The 18,086-nt window shown below is 44.7% G+C and overlaps 1 protein-coding gene across 4 annotated transcripts in view; it reads left to right on the forward strand.

Annotated features, from left to right (window-relative positions):
- Nucleotides 1-18,086, forward strand: part of LOC137425121 (filamin-C) — a 182,622-nt gene that overhangs the window by 71,602 nt on the left and 92,934 nt on the right. For all 4 annotated transcript variants that reach the window (XM_068113228.2, XM_068113230.2, XM_068113229.2 and 1 more), the window contains exons 3-10: nt 1,930-2,181; nt 2,288-2,385; nt 7,633-7,780; nt 7,908-8,026; nt 8,165-8,242; nt 9,203-9,365; nt 9,540-9,740; nt 9,953-10,090. In XM_068113228.2, the coding sequence (XP_067969329.2) occupies nt 1,930-2,181; nt 2,288-2,385; nt 7,633-7,780; nt 7,908-8,026; nt 8,165-8,242; nt 9,203-9,365; nt 9,540-9,740; nt 9,953-10,090 (1,197 nt within the window). The remainder of the gene's footprint in view (nt 1-1,929; nt 2,182-2,287; nt 2,386-7,632; nt 7,781-7,907; nt 8,027-8,164; nt 8,243-9,202; nt 9,366-9,539; nt 9,741-9,952; nt 10,091-18,086) is intronic.

The following is an 18,086-nucleotide window of genomic DNA, read 5'->3' on the forward strand; positions in this document are numbered from 1 at the left end:
TCGTCTAAAATCGTGAATTTTGTTCCTTATTTTTGCTCTAATTCATTTACTTTTATCGTACAGGAACATCCAACCACTTTCTGTACTCGTATCAATCCCCTTCACACTGTGATATGATTTGTTTTAAAATCTCACATGGAATTATGTAACCCTAACCAACAACCCAACAAAAAATAGTTTCCAACTGTCATTGAATTTCAATTGTTATTTAGTTTCAAAACTTTATAAATTTTTTATAAACCCTAAGCTTAACCCTAACCCTAAGCCTAACACTGATTTATAAATTGATGTTTATTGGGTATGCAGGTAAATTCCTAACACTAACCCGAACACCTGGCCCTGCAAATTGAACCCTCTATATTATGCAAAAAAAATTAAGAAATTGAAGCAGCTGAATATAAATGAATATATGTGCAACTGTTACTGCTTTTCTCTGTTTAAATGTTCGCCATGCAAGTCCGCAAAACAATTCTCCGATTGCTGAGTATGATCCATCACATGACCTCTGTGACCTGACATCCGTGGGTCTTTTCTTCCTGATACTATAAATGGCATTTCTTGTTATTTATAAAATGTACTTGGAAGATAATTCCTTGTCTCTTTTGCTAATTTAGTAAGATGTATTGCATTAAAAGGTTAGAGTATGATATGGATAGGATTGTCCAAACGACCTTTTTGCTTTTTTATTTCTACTGCACACTAAATTTTGCAGGAATCTACCGATTTCGAGTCCTTGGCGTGCCAAGTCCGACTCCTGGAGATTCGAGTCGGTTCCCCAAAAAATGAACTCTCGTCCTACATGACTGGGTCATACCGATTAATTGAAAAGAGCGTTCTAAATTCACGTTTCCAAATTCTGTATGCGTACTATTATTCAAGCAAATCGTGCAGTGCCTCATTGTGTAAATCTGTGATGATGTGACCCCTTTATAAGGCATCTATTACATCTACGCGTGGTAAAGAGGAGTTGGGAGGGAGGAAATTGAAAATGCCAACATTGAGAAAGGGAAGAGGAAAGTTATGGAGGTACAGTGTCCCCCATAAGTATTAGAACAGTGAAGTCAAATTTGTTATTATTGCTATATACTCAAGAAATTTGTATTTCAGATCAAAATCTGAATGGCAAAATGAGGCAAAAGTACAGAAGGTCATCTTTTATTTATTGGCATTTCTATGTGAATATGTTTTACCATTGGAGAACAACATCACTTTTTATGTTCAGTCCCCCCCATTTTAGGTGAGCATAAGTATTGGAACAGATTAACTTAGCTTAAATTAAAGTAGTATACTAGTTAGTATTTGGTTGCATATTCCTTTCATGTAATAACTGCATCGAGCCTGTGACCCAATGACATCACCAAACTCTTTATCCTGTTACTGGACTGTTAATTTAATCGATTATTCTACCTCTCCACTGGCGCAGATAGACACCATTATTCGACACGTCCATTATTCTACCTCTCCACTAGCGCAGATAGACACCAGCAAGAATAGCTCTTCATTCCGTGCAAATAATACACTGGGTGGTTTGTCCTTGCTTTTCCCAGTGGTAGTCAGTTCAGGACTTTGGCCAGGGCACCAGCCGGCACGCGAAGGCTATCTCTGGTAAGACATATGTGGGATCTTTAACTTCTACCAGCAAATGCTAGCAGGCTGGGAAACCTGGCTTTGTCCCTCTGAAGCGCAGTGCACTTAGTGGTGCATTGTGCTACTTGTGAACCACTCAAGTGACAGTTTATAGCAGGATCTGGATTCAGACCCAGACTATATAGAAAGATCAAAGGCAGAAACGTCACTCCCTATGTTATCCTAACTGCCCCCCTTACCTTTTGATGAATTTTCATGGTGATTCTTGCTAAAATGCTTTGTGGTTATAAAATAACCCATTGTATAGTTTGTAATAGTCTTTTTCTGTTGTCATATGAACAGATAGCAAAGCCATTGTCGATGGAAACCTCAAGCTCATCCTGGGCCTTGTGTGGACTCTCATTCTTCACTACTCGATCTCGATGCCAGTGTGGGAAGATGAACGAGATGAAGATGAAGCTCGGAAGCAGACACCTAAACAGCGTCTCCTTGGATGGATACAAAACAAGCTCCCAGACATGCCCGTCACAAACTTTAGCCGTGACTGGAGAGATGGCCGAGCACTTGGTGCACTCGTTGACAGCTGTGCTCCTGGTAAGTTTGTCATTTGGGTATACGATATGACGGTGGCGTTTAGTGATGTGTTCAATGGTGACATGTTTTGTGATATGACATTTCTTGATGTGGGTTTGCTTCTCAGGCCTTTGTCCAGACTGGGAGACTTGGGACCCTACACACCCAGTTGAAAATGCACGCGAGGCAATGCAGCAAGCAGATGATTGGCTTGGCGTAGCACAGGTATGTTGGAGGTGGTGTGAGTTTAATATTGTTAATGGTTCATCAAGTGGTCATTTGCATACTTCATACTCAAATAGTTTTTTTTTTTTTTTTTTAAATACTCAAATACAGTAGAACTTCTGAACCCCATTTCCAGATTGAATCTTTTTGGAGTTTTAACCAATCCAGTATGTAAAACTGGATCATTTGTGTTGTAACCCCCAAGCAGGCTGCTGTGAATTTGTTAAAAAGCCTTTCCATTTGATTCTGCATAAGTTGTTTCACAAGCAACATCGTTAATATGAGTGGTGAGGGAATTTTTTTTATCATTGGTGTTAACTGTGGTATTTATAATGGACTTTTTTCATGAGCCTAGCTTCATGTGTAATGTGAAAAAGTTATATGTTCGGTTAGGTTCAGGGTTGATAAAACTACAGAATATCTACTACGTATACAAGAGAGCCGTTGGTCTGTCGCCATTTTTCTCAAATGGCCGAACGGATCTTCGTCAAACTTTCAGAGGTTCATCAGTGAGTGCCAGATAGTGTTTTTGGCGAAAAAAAAAAGTTCGTTTTTTTGGATTTTAAAAAAATCGCTCGACAGTGCCTAACTAAGGCTTTTGATTAATGCCAGTTATATACAAGTACACATTCGCATAAATACATACAAAACAATCACCAGACATTTGAACACTAATAATAAAACAATTCCGGAAGCAGTCGAAGTTGGTAGTTAGGCTTCTTCTTCTTCCTGAATGTCATCAATCTTAACTCAGAAACGTGATGAATGGTACATTCACCAGCATATATTCAACGAAAAGGTAAAATAATGATTTCACATTTGTGATAGATTCTGATTTGGATGTAATTCTTTTTCCACTATACTTGTGTACCGTGTAGCACCACCTACCTGGTGTTGGTGGCAGACGGTATTACAATTTCCTTTTTTACCTGTGCAACGCAACACTGAAGTTATGAAGCACTCTTTGCATGGGAACATTTTTCCTCCCTCCCTTGCCCCCCTCCCCTCCCCAAAACGGAGGGGCCTGTCAAAGATATTTGTACCAGAGTAGTGTGACAACTTTACAGAGTAGTGTTCTGACAGCAATTGATGTTATAGGCTGAGCAGATGTTAACCCTAGAAATGGTGGAAAGTGAAGGTGAGAACGAGGCAGGGTGGGTATACGGTAGAGTGGGAGCCCGATAGCCCGGAATACTAGTTTAGGCCAACATTTCATTTCCTGCCAACCTTATGAATTTCACAATGCACAGAGATCCCATGACCTTCTCAACCAGCTTTGCAATGCATCAAAGGTTCTCTTCCTCAGCAGCTTTATGCTGGAAAGCTTAAAACAATACCTTTAGCTAAATAAACCTTGTCGAGGCATGATAAATTATCTAATGTTCAAAAAAACAAATTCTTCACTTTGCTTTTTCTTGCATGCCTGGCATTGTCCTGTGTGGTAATAGGTTTAAAAAAGACCTCATTGTAGGTAAAGGCCATGAATCCCATTCATTGTAAATGCCTCCTGGTTGGAAATGTTTGGTCACATGTCTTGGCTCGATTGCACGAATACCAGACAGAAGCATTTTCAAGATTCTTTTTTTTTCTCTCACTTCTGATTGTTTATGGGAGGCGAGTGCCCAGAATATGTTGATTGCGAGTCTGGGAAGCAGGACATCCGGAGGTACTGGGCTGGAGGAGCAAGGCTGCAGTAAAGGCAAAGTGTTTGCATTATTCGTGTGCCACTCCCACCATTTCCTTGGCATTCCTAAAACTTCTTAAATCTTTTCTTTGCTTCCAAGGGCAAATAAAACAAAGGAAAAAAAAAAAAAGTTTCCAACGCTTATTTGGTCACAAATTGATTTTATTACCCCCATCACCAAAGGTCAAAGGAGGTTGTTTTCACCCTTGTCTGTCTGAATAGGATATCGCAAAAAGTTGTGGACGATGTGCCAATGATAATTATGATTGTCCAATGATTGGACAATCATTGACCGACATTTTTGTGGAGAGGTCGAGGACGAAACGATTAGATTATGGTGAAGATCCGGAGCTGGATCCGAGAATTTTTTAAAAGTAATTCTTCACCATTGAGAAATAGAGCAAAAAAAAGGATATATAGCACGATATCTCAAAAAGCTTTGGATTGATTCGGACAAAACTTGGTGGACAGGCTGGGCGTGTGACAAGGAAGAATTGATTCCATTTTGGTGAAGGTCAGAATCTGGATCCGGATCAGATAAAATTTAATTTTCAAGTGATTCTTCACCTTTGAGTGATAGAGCCAAAAACGATATATAGCAGGATATCTCAAAATGTTGTGGATGCATTATAACAAAACTAGGTGGATGAGATGGTTAGGGTCAGGTCCGAATCCAGATCCGGCCTATCAGTGGGATACAAAACGTAAACTGTTCAGCCTGGTGGAGGTATGCTCTCTACCGAGTGTCATTCTGGTATATATATTATTATTATTATTATTTTTTCTAAGGTGACAATATCACAATTTGTGTTGGCCTTTTTATTCCTATTCAAACCTCTGACTTCATGGAGGGAACCCAGGTTCAAATCCCGCTTGCCGTATGATTGTCCATTGTTTAATTCCTCCCTAATCAATGTAAATGATGACCATCATGTATGCGCTGCATGTACAAGCTGCTGCACAAGCATTATATGACTGAACAAAAAATATACTGTATTGACTTTTAAATATACATATATATATATTGGTTCACGAGTTATCAAGTGACCACTATATTCGTCATGTGTGTGCGTCTGTCTGTGTGTCTGTCCGCAGCATAACTACCCGATGATATCATCCTATCTTGATGAAACTTGGGTGGGAGGTTGATATCATGATCCAGTTGTGTCCTGCCTAGAGTGGGCGTATTGCGCCCATTGTGGGCGGAGCCACGCCCCAAAAAGATGTATTTTTAGGGGGTAATCGAGCAAGCTACATCTCCGAGGGGTTTGGTGGAATCTGACAGGGGTTTCGATATTTGGTTAGGCCAATGTCATGTGTCCAGCCCCACGGAGCTCGATTTTTCATTTTTCATATATATATATATATATATATTTTCATTTTTAAAAAAATTTTCATTTCATTTTTCATCGAATTTTCGGTATTGTGTAGCTAACTAACCTCATAACTGATTGTACATTATTTTCTATCATTACCAATGTCCGGTTATAGTCCGTCCTTTGTCAATGAATACCGCTCGCTCGTGAACCATCGTCGTCTCCTGACTGGTAATCATTTAAAGTGCATTAGGTTCTGTGATTGAAGGAACAGCTATGTGATTTAAATATCGTTTGTTTTGATTAACATAGTGCCTTGAAGTTGTTTGGCTACCATCTCTGTGGGTTTATAAAATGGAGTATAATAAATATTGGTGGATATGGTAGCCGTACTTCACAAGTTGAGGGATTTGTATTGTTATTGGGGCATACACGAAGCTGAGTTTATTCCTTGATTTTATTTATTTTATTTTGTTTCCAAAGTCAAGGGTCATAGAAGAGCTAGAACACAGAACGGATCGCGAAGCAACAGAACAAAAGGAACAGTAGAAAGGGGGGAGGGGGGGGGGGACACACCAACAGCATGGTTGGACAAAATAGAGGGAGACTTGGATGAATAAGATATGTGGAGTGGAATAAGTGTTAAGGCAGGACACACAGGGTAGACGAGATGAATGCAAAAGCAAACTGAGGAAGGAAATTTATTTGTTTATTTTTGAAGTGAGGAAGGGAATATGGTGCGTTGAGGCAAAAAGGCCAACACTTGTGGGAAGAAGAGCGGAACAAGGAACACAGCATCAAAGCAGACAGAATGGAGGACATCCAAGGAGTCGGCATTGCATGCCGGCTGTCCAAGGAGTCGGCATTGCATGCCGGCTGTCCAAGGAGTCGGCGTTGCATGCCGGCTGTCCAAGGAGTCGGCGTTGCATGCCGGCTGTCCAAGGAGTCGGCATTGCATGCCGGCTGTCCAAGGAGTCAGCATTGCATGCCGGCTGTCCAAGGAGTCGGTGTTGCATGCCGGCTGTCCAAGGAGTCGGCATTGCATCCCGGCTGTCCAAGGAGTAGGCATTGCATGCCGGCTGTCCAAGGAGTCGGCATTGCATCCCGGCTGTCCAAGGAGTAGGCATTGCATGCCGGCTGTCCAAGGAGTCGGCATTGCATCCCGGCTGTCCAAGGAGTAGGCATTGCATGCCGGCTGTCCAAGGAGTCGGCATTGCATCCCGGCTGTCCAAGGAGTAGGCATTGCATGCCGGCTGTCCAAGGAGTCAGCATTGCATCCCGGCTGTCCAGGGAGTCGGTGTTGCATGCCGGCTGTCCAAGGAGTCGGCATTGCATGCCGGCTGTCCAGGGAGTCGGCATTGCATGCCGGCTGTCCAGGGAGTCGGCATTGCATGCCGGCTGTCCAGGGAGTCGGCATTGCATGCCGGCTGTCCAAGGAGTCGGCATTGCATCCCGGCTGTCCAAGGAGTCGGCATTGCATGCCGGCTGTCCAAGGAGTCGTCATTGCATGCCGGCTGTCCAAGGAGTCGGCATTGCATGCCGGCTGTCCAAGGAGTCGGCATTGCATCCCGGCTGTCCAAGGAGTAGGCGTTGCATGCCGGCTGTCCAGGGAGTCGGTGTTGCATGCCGGCTGTCCAAGGAGTAGGCATTGCATGCCGGCTGTCCAAGGGGTAGGTATTGAGCAACATGAAAACAAATTCGACAATGGAGCACGACAAGGTACGATTTAACACGGAAAATTGGATGAAAACACAAACAGCAACATGAACAAAAATACAATGGAAAAACAACGGATCTGATTTGGAAAACTTCGTGTTCATGTGCAAGCAGCAGCTGCAGATTTAACCTCCGCATAACACAAACCCTGAACTGGAAGGCAAATTATTGTGGATAAATAAAGATCTTGAAATATGCAAAATAGGGCCTTTTCTGCTCTTGGAATGGCCTTTCCCTGACACCTAACCCCCCCCCCCCCCAAACTCACCACCCCTTCCTAAGGCTACTTTTATATTTATTCCACAATACCTTGTGAAGTTAGAAATTTTGGATTTACCTAATTTGCCGTAGTGTCTCATCTTGATGCCCTCCATTCTCCCGCATGAAATGAGCATTTAAAAATCCTCATCTAAAAGCAAACTGATATTTTAAAAGTCGGCCTTCCATAATGCATCAATATCTATCTCACTACATGTCGTTTTCTGTTTTGTTTTCCCTGTTTTCACATCCTGCCCCTGATATGACAACCAGGTGATTACCCCAGAAGAGATTGTTGACCCTAATGTGGATGAACATTCCGTTATGACGTACCTGTCTCAGTTTCCAAAAGCGAAGTTGAAAGCCGGTGCACCACTCCGTCCTAAACTCAACCCTAAGAAAGCACGGGCTTATGGTCCAGGTCTGTTATATTCTTTACCCCTGTTGTTAATTTTCAGAAGCGTTAAAAAGTGTCCGTTTGGCCTTGACCTTGTGTGGTTCAGCCCGGCTTGACAAAATGGTGTGACAAGGTTTCTGCCATCCTGCAGGGATTGAAGCAGCTGGAAATTTTGTGCGTCGACCGGCGGCTTTCACTGTAGAGACGGTCAGTGCAGGTTTTGGAGAGGTCCTTGTGTTCATTGAAGACCCTGAAGGACTGAAAGAAGAGGTAACTTGCCTTGGCCTTGACGCACACATCTCAATTTTGTTATAACATTGTTGATACACCTCTTTGTACTTTTAAAATGCACTTGATGTTTGACAACCTTTTCTCCTTCCCACCTGTTTTGTCAAATTTGTCATCTAGGCCAAGGTTACTGCCAACAACGATAAGAACAAAACATACTCCGTTGTTTATTATCCAAAAGTTGCTGGACCACACAAGGTCAGATCTAAAACTCAATTTATTTTTCCCTCTTTTTATTGAACGAAACTCACTCTTTCCAACCGTTTTTAATTTGCACCTCTTACTTTGTAATGAGCATTCATGGTGTGGTTTTTATAACGTGTATTTCCAATGAGAAAAGTTAGTTTGAAGAAGCGATCGTTTGGCTAAATGGCAAATGATTTTTATTGTGAACTAGCTGAAGTACCTGGTGTTGCCCTGGGGAGGGTAAAGGGGTGGAGAGGGATGGGGAGGGAGACAAGGGGGAAGGGAGTGTCGGGTGCGTGGGAAGGGAGGGGGTAAGGAGGAGTAGAGGGAGGAGGAGTAGAGGGAGGAGGAGTAGAGGGAGGAGGAGTAGAGGGAGGAGGAGTAGAGGGAGGAGGAGTAGGGGGAGGAGGAGTAGGAGGGGGAGGAGGAGGGAAAGGAGTGGAGGAGGACAAATTTACCCGTGCAAATAGTGCTTTAACCTCAGTGTTGTCCAGGTAAAAAAGGGAATTGTAATACCCTCTGCCACCACGACCACCAGGTGGCGCTAGATGGTATACATTTACATAGAGCATCTATTCCACTCCTCCTCCCTGCACCCCCTCCTCACCCACATCCCACGTGAGGCCACGGCCACATAGCCGATGTTAACCCCCACACAAAGTTGTATTTGTGCCCCGAGTTTTGAGTTTGTAACTTTAAAGATGTGACCGTGCATACGATAAGTGTATACATACCGGTAAGTGTATACAATAAGAGTATACGTGCATAGGTGCACACATACCGGTACAAAGGAAAAAATGAAGAAGGCTTTTTTACCTTTTATAGGTATAGATGTGTAGACATTTGAATTTACATCTTCAAGAATGGATGCAAGTGTACTTTTAATTGTCTTCCAAGCTTCTCTTCAAATTGAGGCTTACATGTGTCTCTCACCTAAGTCCCTTTCATCATAAGTATGTTTCCTGTATACAGGTGACTGTGCTGTTTGCTGGACAGCATATCAACAAAAGTCCCTTTGAGGTGGATGTGGGTATGCCTCAGGGTGATCCTACTAAAGTAACAGCCAGAGGGCCAGGCCTGGAACCTACCGGCAATGTGGCTAATAAAGCCACTTACTTTGACATCTACACTGCAGGTAAGCACCTGGACTTCAAAATTGCTGTGTGCAAACGTTTGTAATCATTTAAATTAAAGTTGTTCATTTAATTAGAGAGAGAATATTATATTGATCATTTAACAACAGTTGGCTTATTTAAAGTATTTGGTTAAAATTGGAATTATACCTGCACTTCACAATCTTATTCTATAGGTGCCGGATTGGGTGATGTTGTCGTGGAGGTGGAAGATCCAAACGGTGCAAGGGATGTCATAGAAGTGACTTTGGAGTCAAAGGGTGACAACGTGCAGCGCTGCACATATAGCCCCATGGTTGAGGGTACCCACCGCGTTTACATATCCTTCCTAGGTATCCAGATCCCTCGGAGCCCCTACGTAGTCACCATTGGGCAAGGTCTGTTTGTTTCCATGCACTTTCAATACCTCAATGACTAATTTGAATACCTCAAGGACCTGATAATTTGCAGGTGACAACTGTCAGGCCAATATGAATGCGACAATTTGATCCCAAATACGTCGTTCCATTTTCTGATTTAAATTTAATTTGATCTATAGGGAATTTTTTTTTATTCCTCACATTGCTTTTCATGCCCCTTTGATTCACAGCATGCAACCCAGCGGCTTGTAGGGCAACAGGAAGGGGTCTGCAGCCCCGGGGTGTGCGAGCCAAAGATGTTGCCGACTTTCGGGTGCACACGAAAGGTGCTGGCAGTGGAGAGCTGAAAGTAATCATCAGAGGGCCAAGTAAGTTGTTTCGACATACACCAGTCTGCTCCTTCTGAAAGTATAATTGAACGGCGAAAAGTGTGTGTTGTCAAGAATATGATTTAATATACTGTGCTTTTGATGGTTTGTCTACCAGCTCCACCTGATTGCTGGGGAACCTTACTTGAGGAAAAAGGCAAAACTTAGAAAAGCAACGCGAAAGCACCTTTTTAAAGGCCAGGGTAATGCTGGAGTTTGATCTCCAAAATGCATTTGTATTCATTTTCTGCATGCAAAGTCTTCACTCGTGGAAGAATATATATAAATATACACTACAAGGCCAAACGTATGTGGACACGAACATCACATGTGTGTGCATGTGCGTATGTGTATGTGTGTTACATATATACAAAAACATGTTCCAACATTGGTGTGTAATATATATACAGGCGTATATAATATATATTTGTATCTTAACAAAACAAACAAACAAAAAAATTGTGTGTGTGTGTGTGTGTGTGTGTGTGTGTGTGTGTGTGTGTGTGTGTGTGTGTACGCGTGTGTGCGTGTGTGCGTATATATATATATATATATATATATATATATGTATATATATATATATATATATATATATATATATATATATATACATACACATAGACTTGGCATTTAATATGGAATATATATTTTTTGTTGACTTGGGTTTCCTTTCTGAACTCAGAATATCAATCTGGTGAGTTTGTTTTATGCTTCGGTGATTTCTTTATTAAAAGAACCATGTCACTGATTGTCTGTCACAGCAAAAAGTCAATAACATTGACAATAACCTGTGATTATATCACAGGTGGCGTGACAAAATGTACGGACAGGACATTTGACGATTGGCTTCACAATCGGGTATATAAGGGTTGTTGCGTTCTGTATTAGTGGAAAACAACTGCTGCACGTCTACAAAAGTTATTGCCGCTTCCTCTGGTGATCCGTCAAGTCGACAATGCTGTTTGTCACGGAGTGGTGGCTTTACGAAATTCCGGCATGAAACAATGTGCTATTGCTTGGCAGTATGGCATCACTTAAGTCCAGGTGTCAAAGATCCCGAAACGAAATGCTCAGAGGGGTGTCCCTCCTCCAATATCGAGGCCAGGACGGAGGTCCCCACAGAACCACAAGGAGGGATGATCGCCAGCTGCAACAGTTAGTCCGCAATGGCCGTACCAAGTCAGCTAATCGGCTTAGGGCTGAGTGGCAGCAACTGACAAATGTGCCTGTATCCAGAAGGCTGGGTCAACCAATGACTGGTTCAAGCAGGCTATCATGCCAGGCGTCCCCTGAGAAAGACAACGCCTGACAAGACAACACCGCCAGCGCCGATTGCAGTGGGCCAGAGAGCACCATCAATGGCAACCAGGACACTAGAATCACGTGATCTTCAGTGACGAGTCTTGATTTCTGGTATATCGTCAAGATGGCCATGTCCGAGTGCGCAGACAAGTGCATGAAGCCTACAACGAAGATTGTGTAGTGCCAAGAGTCCAAGCTGGGGGTGGTGGGGTGACCGTTTGGGCTGATTTTCATGCAGGGGGCAAAACTGACCTGGTTGTTCTGAATGGAAACCTGAACCAGTTCAAGTACAGGGCCATTCTGGAAGAAACTGCTTCCATTTGCTCGTGTAGCCTTTCGAGGAAACTTTGTCTTTCAAGATGACGATGCATGGCCTCATCGTGCTCACATGATCCAACACTTTCTTGCTGACCGTGGTGTAGAGCATATGGAGTGGCCTGCCATGTCCCCGGATATGAATCCGATAGAGAACTTGTGGGCAGAATTAACACGTCAAATCGACAACTTGGACCAGCAAGCCTGCCTCTGTGCGTGAATTGCAGCAGGCTATTGTCACTGCATGGCAAGCGATTCCTGTCCAAACCTTGGCAAATCTGGTGAACAGCATGCCTCAACGTGTACGTGCTCTCCTGAATGCTCGTGGGGGTTACACGACGTACTGAACTGTAATTTTACTGTCCGTAATCCCAGTTGTAATTGAACTTTTGTTTTTGTTTAAAAAATTTTTGGCTAATGTGCAAAATAAAGAAATACTTCTGGAAAACCTACAGAAGTTTAACACAGTACTGTCCGTGAATTGAGTTCAATATCAGTTTGCATCACTTTCAAGGATCAATTTATTTGCTTAGAAATGTCAAATGTGGTTTTTGTTTCTTTTAAAGGTCACATTAACAAAATCAAGTATAATTTCAACATAATTCCAATGAACTTTTGGTTCTAAGTCATCTTGAAAAGACAGTTCACCCCCACAAAAAAAATATTCCATATTAAATGCCAAGTCTGTATATATATACATATTGCTGCGGTTTTGAGATTGGCACATTGAAGTCATTAAAGGTTAAAGCCTAGGTCACACATAGGCGGATTTGTCGGCGACTACTGGCGACTGAAAAAATCGCCACCACCCGCCGACAATCGTAATGAAACCGTAATGGACGGTCGCCTGTAGTCGTGGTTATCCTCCCCAGGTCGGCTGCAGTCGGCAAGAGCCGCAAAAGGGCAAAATAATTTTTAAAATGTTTAAAAACGGCGTGCTCAGTCGCAATCGAAAAAAATCCGCCATGCTGTCGCGATGGAACCGCCATGCTGTCGTCGGTATCCGTAATAAGACCGTAAAGCGGCCGCAACCCAGTCGCTCATAGTCTTCCACAATCGCCCCACCAGCCAGCACGGCAGAGATGCGAATGCCATACCGCCTTCCTGCGGCATCTTCCCGACTACGGGCCGACACTGTTGCGGCTGCGTATCGACTACAGAAGAACTGCCACGTCTCCCCTGCGGCTATGGGAGACTGACGACGACAGCAGTAGGACTAGTGGCGGCCGAGTTACGGCCATTGGCGACACAGATACGACTGCCTGGCGACTGCATTACGACATACCACGATTCCATGGCAAGACAGGATGGTGTGAGGGTCTCTGTGGAGTGAGGTCCTGTGGTGCCGACAAGGATATGGCTTTATTGTTTGGACTTGGGACTTTTGGGAACTTTATTTATGGGACTTGGGACCAGTGGAAATAATTTCTTGGACTTTATTTCCATTCTCTCTCCCTGCAGAAAAGTTTGATTATTACATTACAACGATACATCTTTATTAACTTTGTTATTGTACATCAAACATCTTTATGCTTCATGTCATACATCATTGAAATGAATAAAGTGAAATGTAAAATAGAGAAATAAAGATTTAAAAAGTTGTGTGAATCGTCTCCAATCGCCGGCGGTCTTATTGCAGTATTGCGGACGTCGGAGTAAACCGCCACCCGGCCCCAATGCAGTCGCCGCGATCCGCCATCGGTCGTAATCTAGCCGCCAGACTGTCGCCACGCTGCCGCCGTGCATCCGCAATGCAGTCGTCGTCGATCTTCAACAGTCGCCATCCCACTCGGGGCGTCGTCGCAATGCAGTCGCAATGTGGCCGCCTGCAGTCGCCAAACTGCCGCCTGACCATATTTGACCACCCGAAATCGCCAGTAGTCGCCGAAAAATCTTGATCGCCGGCAGTCGCCAGTAGTCGCCAAAATATCCGCCTATGTGTGACCTAGGCATAAAGGTTTGCCCCCCATTGTTAGTCACACGAGCAACATATAGGCCCATTTGTAGTATAGTTATGTCTTAGTATGTGTAAGAATAGACCATTTCCCCTCTTAGTACCTGCGTTGTGTAAAGACAGGAGAATAGGCCCCCCAATCATTTTGCTCCAACCTCCATTCTACCTCCACACACACACACACACACCTCTAGCCTGGTGTTGGCTTAGCGGTTAGGGTGCCGGCTTGGGATCCTACGAACCTGGGTTCGAATTCCGGTCGATCGCTGAATTAACGCCAGGGGGGTTGACTCAGCCTGTCATCCTTCCGAGGTCGGCAAATTGAGTACCAGCTTGCTGGGATGAATGATCACGGTGTGTACCCCGATCTAGAATAGGTACACCATATCCCTGCGCATCGTAAGAGCGTAACCAAGGGTTCGCGTCAGGAAGGGCATCCGGCCATAAAAACATTGCCTCAAACAGGGAACCATGATTGTCATGGAGCCCGCAAGGCTAACCCCCGCTCTAGCAGGGAAAATGGCCTTAAAACAATCATTCATTCATATTTTTTCTCCATTCTACCTCTATGGGCGCTATCCATCCCGCGTCCCATTTGGCTCTCCCCTAGTCAAGTTAACACTCGGTAGGCCTCGAAAGGTGCAGGAGGGTTGAGCTCGGCGCAGCAGCAGTGGGGGCAGTAAGAATGAACCAGCCAATCAGAGCTCGAGCGGCATGGTGTGAGAGGGCGTGGTGAGGAGCGTCTGGTGAGTTCCAGAGGGTTCTAAGGGCGTGGCAATAAAACCCTTTGTGCGAAGCCCCCACCTCAGTTATGAGAAGGGAGAGGACTTGAGTCGAGTTATGAGAAGGGAGAGGCGCTCGTCAGTTGCAGTACCAGGGTTATGGGAGAGGTGCGCGGAAGTGACTTTTGAGTACAGAGGGAGGAGACGCGCTTGACGGGAATCACCCGCGCTGAATGAACCTTGTTACGTGGAATACGCGGGCGCAGCCAGACGCGCCGGTAACGAACAGAGCGCATTTCGGCCACGCGAGTGAACGCGGCCATAACCGCAGGTGAATAAGCGAGCGAATAACCTAAGCCTCTAACATGCCAAAGTCCGCCCTCTAACATGCGCCCCGAGATAACCCGATTGTTCAGGCGACACGCTACGAGCTCCTGCCTTCTCCTGCCTCCATCTCCACGGGACGTGCCGGGGACCGGAGAGAGCTGCACGAGAGCCATCCCTGGATGCGCTGGAGAACATCATCCTGCTCATCAGCAATCCCCGTGCGAGTGTGTGTGTGAGATGGGCCCGTTTGTCCAGGGGTATTAAGTAAGACTGTATAAGGCTGCTCTGTGTCCCTTTCCTTCTACCAATCCTTGTGTAGTGTAAATAAATTCTGTTCTTCCTTTCCAATTCGATCGCCTTTGTGATTCCTCCATTGGCTAAGCGTGGTACGAATAGAACCGCTTGAATCGGGTTCCACCATCTATAATGGCGTGGATCACGTGTACACAACCGCTCGGCGTATCACCAACACACGTGGTTCGTGCGAGGCTTATTTCCTCGCTTCAGTGCAGCGCTAGTACTTAGGTAACAGCGAATTTGGTCCCGAAACCCTATTTAGCGCTGTCCGGAAGGGACGTAATAGGTCTTGTGTCACGCCAGGTCAGTCAAGACAAGGGGACTAATCCCCCCTTGGTAAGGGGAGAAGGCCGGTGGCAGAGCCGCAACATGTTCATCCGCAACAACAACAACATGTTCCAACATTGGTGTGTAATATATATACATGTGTATATAATATATATTTATATCTTAACAAAACAAACAAAAAAAATTATATATATGTATGTATATTGTTACGGGGTCCTCTGCAATCTCCTGGTCTTGGTTACCTCTGAACCCCGAGAGGAACCCCGGCAGAAAGATATAGATGTTATTCCATGTTGAAATCAATCACTAATGAAACCATCCATGAAACCATCAAAGGAAATGATCCAAATCGATTAGGAAACCACACCCTTGGTTGTCAATGCACAAATATTATATTAAAAGCACACAAAAAGAACCATACAACAATGGTGGCAATCAACCCTACAATCAATATCTTAAGATGGTAACCCCAAACTCACGGCACTCCCAGGAAATGGAACCGAGCCCTCCTCAATGTCTCTATAACCCTCCAAGGTGAAGTTGATGCGCTCCGGCGATCGTTGGAACAATGTCCGATCAAGAGCAGCCGAGGTGTAGATGGTCGAAGCGACACAGAAGTCACGTGGTCCAACACCCAGCAAACTTGCGGTAGAAAGGGAACTCCCAAAGACGCGATCCAGGCGTGCACCTGCACTGATAAATCAGCAAACCGCAGTGCAATCTTCAGACGCCGCTTTATTGCACAGCTGTCCCCAGCAAACTACCGGAGGATAAGCCCAACCGACGCGACAAAAACCTTTTCCGATGAAGGTAGCGCACGGGGCGAAATGGCGGACGGCCCTCACTCGAGCCAGAACTTCCAGGCAAGGATTCCCCGGAATCTCAATGCTGATACCCGTCTACGCAGGCTCCACAATACTCCGGCGATATCACCTATCGCTCGAACTTCCTTTCAAGGACTCAAAGGCCAAAGGCCACTCTCGACGTTCGCTCAACCACGCTCCGTCCAGAGCTTCAAGGCACGTCCTTCACTGTCCTCACGTCGTCTTCTTCTTCTCCCCTCTTTTTCTTCCGGGTCGGTTTCCTGTATCATTTTACGTTAACCTTTTAAACTTTAGATAGCTGTTCCTGAATACTAAACCGTTTGAGAACAATAATAATACATGATATCAGAAACATGTCAAGTGGGTGAAAACCACAACAGCGGAAGTGACAAATCCGTAACTATATATATATATATATATATATATATATATATATATATATATATATATATATATATATATGTATGTACATGTGTGTGTATATATATATCTATATACAGTATATTGTTGCGGATATGGGATTTGCATCCATCCATATCCGCTTGTAAATATTCCCCTATTTCCTCAATACTTCCCAACTATCCCCAATCCCCCATTCCCTAGTCCCATTTTCTGTAAACAACACTCGGTAGACCCGACCTCCCCCTATTTCCCCCATTAAATGGCGTGCCCAGGTTCACCGCATCTCATGTAAGACAACTATAGGACATCTTGCTAGTTATTCTTAGTCTATGTCAGTTAAGGACTCGTTTCCATTAATTCTGACCCTTCGTTGCACCAGAATGTGATTGTATGGCACCGTTAGGAAGTTTAGGACCTCCCAATACCTCCCCGCAGCTCTTCCTCACGGTTCAGCAACAACAACAACAACAACAGCAACGGCGGCGGCGTGCACAGGGAGTGCGCGTCCTCACTCCGGCTTGGTTGGTAGGGGGTGTTGGGAGGGCATGAGGCCTTCCCAACGAGCCGCCATCGAACATGTGCTCGACGGGGTTACCAAATAGGGGCTCCCTGTCAGCTCCTCATCAAGGGCGGAGCCCGGTAACCCCCGCACCCAATGGAAGCGGCGGACCGGTCCCATCTGGGGCAGAGCCAACCAGCCGAGGGCGTGTCACTCCCCGCTGAGCATGCGCAGGAAGAGGGAGGTGACGTCAGATGCGCGCTGAGCTTGGAGCAAGCAAGACGTACCCTCCGAGCGCTGTGAGGCCTCCCTGCATCTCTTGGACTGTGCTTGATCCTGTCCCCGAGCCAAGGTGCACCTTGTGCTATCGAACTACCTGTCCTTCCCTGCCATCAATCCCTGTGTAAGTCAGCCTTGTTCCGTTTGTCTGTGGTCTGTCTGGGATCAGATAAGACTGTAATTAAGTGCCTATCTCTTCTGTGTCTTTACCTCACTACCTTGTAATCTACCCCTTTTCTCCACCACTGTAATTACACCCTCCTCCGGAGGTCTTGAGAACTGTACCCCCTTGCGTCGTTTCCTCTTTCCCAGTCGTTGTGTCCTTTCCATCATTGATTTAGCATAGCGCGATTTGGTCAACGTCTGGGTGGAATCGGGGTCTAGTCGGGGAATAACTGTTAGGTCGCGGTAATACACCACCGCTCGGTCAAAAATAACATCTAAACCGCGTCCGTAACAATATATATCTGTGCAGCGTCTGTCCTGTCCTGTGTTGTCTTGTCACTGAACTACTTTCTCAAACTTTTGTGAAATCGTACCAAACTTCAGGTATGCACATATCTCTCCCGTCGGTATGTCCTAAGGGTATTTTATTTGAAAAAAATTTCCAATTGTTTTTTTTTTGGGGGGGGAATTTTTTTTTTCCCAACTTCAATTGTTTATAAAATGTGATATCACGTATATTACAAATACATTTGTGCAAAATAATTGATTGAATTATGATTGGTTTAAACCATGACAAAACACTCGGCTACAGTCATTTATCTATATATCTACACATCTGGGC

Source organism: Myxine glutinosa, chromosome 4, assembly GCF_964187855.1.
Source record: "Myxine glutinosa chromosome 4, kmMyxGlut1.1, whole genome shotgun sequence".
In the NCBI taxonomy this organism is placed as follows: Eukaryota; Metazoa; Chordata; class Myxini; order Myxiniformes; family Myxinidae; genus Myxine; species Myxine glutinosa.